The 7,242-nt window shown below is 42.6% G+C and overlaps 1 protein-coding gene across 1 annotated transcript; it reads left to right on the forward strand.

The window, feature by feature from the left end:
* The first annotated feature begins 294 nt into the window (after window positions 1-294).
* On the forward strand, window positions 295-6,520 carry kcnk5b (potassium channel, subfamily K, member 5b). The gene is made up of 5 exons (XM_062551187.1): window positions 295-655; window positions 1,739-1,850; window positions 2,131-2,297; window positions 2,726-2,894; window positions 4,530-6,520. The coding sequence occupies exons 1-5, from the start codon at window positions 470-472 to the stop codon at window positions 5,333-5,335; spliced, it is 1,440 nt and encodes a 479-aa protein (XP_062407171.1). The 5' UTR covers window positions 295-469; the 3' UTR covers window positions 5,336-6,520.
* Window positions 6,521-7,242: the final 722 nt, after the last annotated feature.

Genomic DNA, 7,242 nt, shown 5'->3' on the forward strand with positions numbered 1-7,242 from the left:
ATTTCATAACATTGCGAACTCGTCATTTTACAGCATTCAGTTCTGGTCGTATATTTTTGGAGCATGGCGCACCAGGTGTGCTAACAATCAATGGAGAACACTGTGAGTGTGAATTCTCACTTCCCCCATGACCTGAGTTTTGAGTAAACAGTAGCTTTTGTAGTATGGCTATGTTTAGCCCGCCACTACTGTGTTCGTCTGTGGGTGATGAAAAGGGACCTCACCTATGTGGGTGGTTCAGGCTTTCATTTCCTCTTTTACGCATGGATACACCACATAAAGTTGCAGCGGAGAGTAGCTACTTGGAGGCAGAAAAAAAAACCTCATGGGAGTTTTCTATGAAGCCTTCAAGTTCAACCCATGGATCGCTTATACTGTACACCGCCAATCTCGGAAAACTTCTTTTAAGTTAAAAGGGTGAAAGTTGTTGGAATGAAACGCGTGTGAACTGAACACTGTAGTAGTTCGTATGGCTGATAAAGGACCCATACTAACTTCAGGTATCATTTTTTACCTGTCAATTGGAGCAGCAATATTTCAAATATTAGAAGAGCCAAACTGGAAGTCAGCCGTATCTGAGTATGAAATTAAAAAGGACAAACTTCTCCAAAAATATCCTTGTTTGTCGAAGGAAAATCTGGAGGACATTGTGAAGGTATGACCTGCTAATATTTCGAAGGAATTTAGTCTGAAGGTGTGTTTCTTGAATAGACACTATACAGTGTTCAGAGTAAACGTTTGGATAGACTATTGCAGTGTTAAGAACTCACTTTTGGTTCACACGCGTTGTTTTGTTGCTAAATTTCCATGTTCGTTTCGGAGAAATTTCTATGAACTGTTAAATTCTTTAACTCCCCTTTGCGTTTCAACTAAACATACCGGTTTCTCACAAAATATGAAAAGAACATTTTGAGTCACCCTCGAAACAAGTTGGTCTAAGTAACAAACTTGACAGCAACAGTCAAGTCAATAGTCAAAACTGGTTCCTTATCAGGTTTCACACATTATATCCGTGAAAAAAAGTAAACAGCAACAAGGAATTTAATTTCAAATGTTAAAAGTTGGTTTGTAACCTAGTTATTAACATTAGCCTACGAATTGCTATTAAATGACGACGTGAAGGTAGGTTATTCATTTTAGAGTTAATCAGAGATCAAGCCCCCTTGTGTCTCATGAAAAAGGTTGGGAATTGTAGTTGTTGACGAGTCTCACTGTGCACTGACCTGCCCAAGTCAGCCATTGCATGATCACTCTGAGACTGGGCGTGTTCGTTTTTCCTTTGAGAATAACCAAGGAGGAGAAGACACACTCCACAGAGGAATTTGCTCAGGGCGTGCAGGCTCAGTTTACGTCAACAAGCATTGTGAAACGTTTTTTCCTTTAACAAGTGTCAAGGGCGCACTTGGCAGTGGTCTTCTAATGGCACGGACAGACGAGGGAACATACTGGCAGGAACACCAGGAAGAGCGGCGTTCCGAAAATAGGGACAGCAGTTAAATATCTAACAGAAACCCTTCCAAGCATCCTTCCTGAAGCTTGTCTTTACCCTGTCGCTCGATATACATAATACAATTATTAATAGAATTATAATTAAATGATGTCGTATGTAAATAATTATTTGGGCCATTAGAGGGAAGTCCTCGTGGATTCTACACGCTACTGTCATTGATGTGAACTTCCTGTCATCATTGCATTCAAGCCCTGTCATGGCCTCACACTTTATTTCCATGTTTCCCAGGCCGTGACAGACTCTGCCGGACGAGGCGTGTCCATCGCAAGCAAAAACTCTTTCAATAACTGGAACTGGCAGAATGCCGTGATATTCGCTGCCACTGTGATAACAACAATAGGTGAATACATCACATGTTAATTAATTGCCTTCTAAATGTACCACTTGACCTACTTGTAAAACTGAATGCAACATTAAGGCAGTGGTTTATTTTGTTCATTTACGGAAGCAGAATCAACTGAATGCTAGCAGTCCTAATTTCCCCTTGGGGATAAATGAAGTATCTATCTATCTATCTATCTATCTATCTATCTACAGTATCTATCTATCTAATCTCCATTCTAAATCCGCTCGGAAAACCCTCTCCTATCAAAACCCTCTTCTCTCTTTGACCCCTATAGGTTATGGCAATGTGGCCCCAAAAACAGTGGGGGGTCGGGTGTTCTGTATTCTGTATGGACTGTGTGGCATTCCCCTCTGTCTCACATGGATCAGTGAAGTTGGCACATTCTTCAGTGGTCGCACCAAACGGATGAGCCAGGTGCTGCTACGGAAAGGCCTTACACCAGTGAGTTATTAGCAGTATAAGTTTGCCTCTCTCTCTCTCTCTCTCTCTCTCTCTGTGTGTGTGTGTGTTTGTGTGCACTCATACTTGACTCTGTATTGTTCCATGTAGCTGTCTCATTATGGGTGCATGGTGGAAATAACACAGGTCATTTTATATTTTCGTGAGTTGCTCTACAAAATCTTCTTGTTTTGTAAAGCCAACATCTGGACCTATAATGACAGATTCTGTTGGTGAATCAATGTTAGCTGAACAGTTTTCAACATGTATGACGGCATGCTATTCACCATGAATAATGCATGTTGTTGCATTCCCTTTTCATTAAAAAGTTGTCAAGTTCCTGATTTCACTGCCATTGCCCTGCCTACTGATATCATGTCTATTGAAGTGCATACTGTAAATGTCATGATGTGCACTTCGAACATTTCCAGAGAAAAGTCCAGTGTACCTGCATTGCCCTGTTCCTGTTATGGGGGTTGATGTTCCACCTGGTCATCCCTCCATTTGTGTTCAAGACCATTGAGGGATGGTCTTACCTGGAGGGATTTCACTTCTGCTTCACCACCCTCACCACAGTGGGCTTTGGGGACTTTGTTGCAGGTACTGCACGTATTTTTTGTTTTCTTTTCTGTTTTCTTTTTCTTTGGGGGGATGGGGCATGAATTCTACGTAAATGCTTAAATGCATGCAACTTCAAAGCATCCTAAGACCTGTTCAGACATGTATACATTTGTTAAGTGTGGGCATTGTGCCATTCTATTGCTGATTCTGTCAGGAATGTTGTTAGGCTTGCAAACATTTACATATTCTGGCAAGCATTGGTATCGGATACACAAGATGCAGGTTGTGTCCCCAGTCCTATTGAATATGTATGAACCATAGTTGATAAACAGTGGTGTGTTTTGAATTTAAAGTTACAAGGCTCAGGCATGTAACTACAGGTTTACGACTTGAGGTCATTTGGTACATCTTGAGGTTACCAGACTGGTCCTAGCATGTGTAAAGGGACCTACATTGTGTGCAAATCCTCTAGACAAGCTCATCCACCCATCACACTCCTCTGGTCTGTTTTCGTTCTATGTGCGTTGTTCACATGGTGACTCATTTTTTGGAAAGACTTTATTTTTAAAACAGTTAGAAGAGAGTACTGTATGTGTTGAAATGTTTTGGGAAAAAAGACTGGTGCACAATGCATCATGGTATCAGGTACGGTAGCTTACATTATAAGGAGTTAATGGAAAGCCCTGCATTTTGATCCTATGGTGCAGCCTGAAACAGGCACATTACTTAATCATTCAATTTGCTACAGCAATTAGCTTCCACTAATCAATGGAACTTCCTACACCTGACGTGTGAACAAATTAGGCCTGTCTCTTCTAAAACTATTTTCACGCTTGGTGAACAGAACCCCTCAGGTGCATGCCTGGTGTAGCCTGCCTGTAAGTTATACGTACGGTACAGATTCCAAGTAGGCTGGGTGAACCCTGCCTGAACTTCCGGGGAATTTGAATTTCGCCTGGCAGCTCAGGCTGGAAACCAGCAGATCTATTTTCGCTGTTTACTGCCAGAACCTTTGGCTCCAATCAGAAACGGCCATACTCTAGTCCTGGCACGCTATTGGCCGGTGACACGCCGAAAACTAAACTTAAGCGACGGGAATTGTAGTAGAAACAAAGCGCAGCGTATTTTCTTATGTCTCATTCCATCGAACTACAGATCCGCTACCGGATCTGGTGAACTTATATAGTGCGGTTAATGCCGATAGAGGGCCATGAAACGAATGCAGAAGTGCTGTTCACGCTGATAGGAGTTGATGAACCACTGAAATGATTTTGGAAACATTATTTAGGTACAAAAAACTCTTTAGTGTTGCTTTAAGTGACAGTTAAATAAGCATAACAATGACAAAAACACTGTGTTTCAATGAAACTTTAATTTAATGGTTGATTTTTGCTGTTTTTAGTAGCCAACATAGCCTAATTGCTGTGTTAGCCAGTTGTTTATCCATGACAAAGGTTGCTAAGGAAACATAATGTTATGATGTCAACCCATCATCTCATGCATGTTGAAATATAGATCTTGTCTTTCCAAGTTGTCCGGCCACAGTGTCACACCCCTTTTTCATGACGTCATATGCTATTTCAAACAATTCTCGACAAATGGTTGAATGAAGATGACGGCTTGAAGCAGAAAATTGCAGATTCATAGTAATGTTATTGTATTTTCATGTGTCAGGTGTGGACCCAGACATCGAATACCCAACTCTGTACCGGTTTATGGTGGAGGTTTGGATCTTCATGGGACTGGCCTGGCTGTCCTTGTTCTTCAGCTGGAACGTCCACATGGTGGTGGAGGCCCACAAGGTGTTCAAGAAACGGCGGTACCAGCGCCGGCATCGATTCTCCCTCGAACAGCACGAGGAGACTCTGGTGTCGGTCCACTCGCACGGTGCCGCAGAGCCGAAACCCAGCGTCATCGACATCTTCAACTACCTGACCGTGAAGGAGGAGGACTATGGCGCCATCATCAAGCAGATCGGCTCCGAGCCCAGTACGGAAAAGAAGAAGAAGAAGAAGAAGAAGGTGACCATCCAGGAGGACGTGCCGCGCTCCAAGAGCTGCAACGACATCCTCAACGACACGGGCGTCATCATGACGCTCGAGCAGTCGCCCCGCCTCAAGCGGCGCCTCAGCATCAGCGACAACGTCTTCACCTTCTCCAAGGCCAATGGGTCTATAGCGTCCGGCGCAGAACACGATGAGAACCAGGTTCTCCTGGAGGACTCAGGAGAAGACCAGAGCCCAGAGGGCAACTCCCCAGAGGGCAGCTCACCACAGCAGGGGAACGCCGCTAAGCGCTGGTGCTCGTGGGACAGCACAGAACCCGACCCGACGCCAACACAGAGCCAAATTGGCACGGCAGAACAGGACGTTAAGACAAACAAAGAGGAAGTTGAGGATGGGGGTGGAAACAGGTTCACTGTGAGTAAAGTGGCAGAAGACGCTCCTAAAGAAGAGGAGGAGGAGGATGGTGAAGGCTGACACTGAAGCAAGCTGAATACCTCTGTGTTTAAAACTCAGGATCTGGTATACTTTCAGCTGGTCGCTTTTGCTGTGCACACTCACATAGGCAGCTACAGAGCAAAGATTTACAGCAAATATTACCTTTCTCAGATTCTGAACATCTTTTGTAAGGCTTTTGTTAAGCCCTGGGCCAGATAACTGGATAATGGAACTGTTGTAACATCCCATAAATTTGTGTCTTGAAAGATACCAAATAATGACATTACTTCTGTCACTTGGTGGAGAAACATCTGATTTGTGCGACAACAGATATTTAAGACCCAACTTCACAATTGAATTAGCATCACAAGTTTTGAGTTTGATGGAGTTCTTGTTCTAGTGATGCACGGCGAAGGACTGCATATTCTTAAGCTGCTATGTTTCAGTTGACAAGAACATTTTGTTTGTTCTTGTCTCTGACAAAATGTTGTTCCAACAATATTCAAGTTTTTTTGGTAGTGGGAGCAAATCATGTATGAGCATTTTGAGCATTTCTTTCTTTCATACACACACATTCACAAATGATCAGTTAATGAAATGATCTGAAGTCACTGTCAACATACTTTTCGAAAGGGCGACTTTTCCAACCAAATGTTCTTGGATGAGAGCCTACGGTTAGCTTGGCAGATCCTTGTCTGAATGAAACTCTTGTAAACACTGGAACTGCTGCCAAGTATGGACTTGTGCACAAGGGAGAAGCTACTGACATACTCAAGTGCTTGCAGTCTGAGACAGGATTCTTCAAAGTTTAGGTTTGTACATTTGTTTTTTTAGGGAGCTGGGGTGTTTGACAGGATTTTGCTCGTGCATTTGGTACTTTCACTGTTCCGTAATGCAGATACAGTGCAGTGTATTCATGTAGTTTACTGATTTCAAGTTGTTTAAAGAACAATGGTACTGAGAACTAAGTTCTACTTTGTTTCTTATTTACATGTATTGTATTGTATAACACATGGCGTGAACTGGAAAGACCATCATGTATTTTTTTAAAAAAAGAAACTCTTCTCTTTTATCTGCAATATGACTCACATTTTGTGTTGAAAGCACTTGTTTCTACTGTGTTAGCATAGCAAAACGTATTGGAGAATTTAGTTCACAATGTTCAGTTCTCACTCAATGTGTTTTTTTTTCACAGTAGAAAATAATAAATTACAAAAAAAATTGCATTCACCTAATATTTGTGTTCATGCCAACATACTATACAAGAGTTTTCTCCAAATTGATTTGCAAGGTACTTCCTGTGTCATTCTACAGTGTGTAGGGATCTAGCTATGAAGTTTCTCAATGCAGTCCTTCCACTCCCATCCACCTACCCATTCTCTTGAGTAAGAAAATCATTGCTACACCAGTAGGAAATAGGATTTGCAGGAGTTGCATTTGTAAACAGGGAACAAGGCTCCCTTTTTGTTTGTCTGCATTGAGAAATCACAGACATCCTCCTGCCTTGCTAACAGACTAGAATCCTGAGACTCCTTATTCCAACCAAAACAAAGTTCTTCATACAGGTTCTAGAAATCATGGGCTCTTTGAAAGTTCCCCACTCCTTTGTCTAAATCTTTTCTGAAAACACCTTTTCTGCCTGAGCTCCCAGACCAGTGCTGGGCCCAACGTTCACGCCCAGACTTGTGACGCTTCAGAGCATGTCACAGGACCTTGGCAGATGAAGTCACAGGAAATTGGATCACGCCTTGTGTGATAATGATGCTGTCTGCCTTTTTGTCAGCACTTGGGTTGGCCTGCGGAAATCATGCACAAAGCTCAGCTGCAGATGTCATAGGATAGTGACAGGTATAGCCATGGGAAATCATAAAGAGGTGACAATCTGTGCTAGCACCTTTAGAGATGTACTGTATTTCTTCACTGGCGCTAGCAAACAGCAATGCCAA

The sequence above is a fragment of the Sardina pilchardus genome, chromosome 12, assembly GCF_963854185.1.
Source record: "Sardina pilchardus chromosome 12, fSarPil1.1, whole genome shotgun sequence".
Classification (NCBI taxonomy): domain Eukaryota; kingdom Metazoa; phylum Chordata; class Actinopteri; order Clupeiformes; family Clupeidae; genus Sardina; species Sardina pilchardus.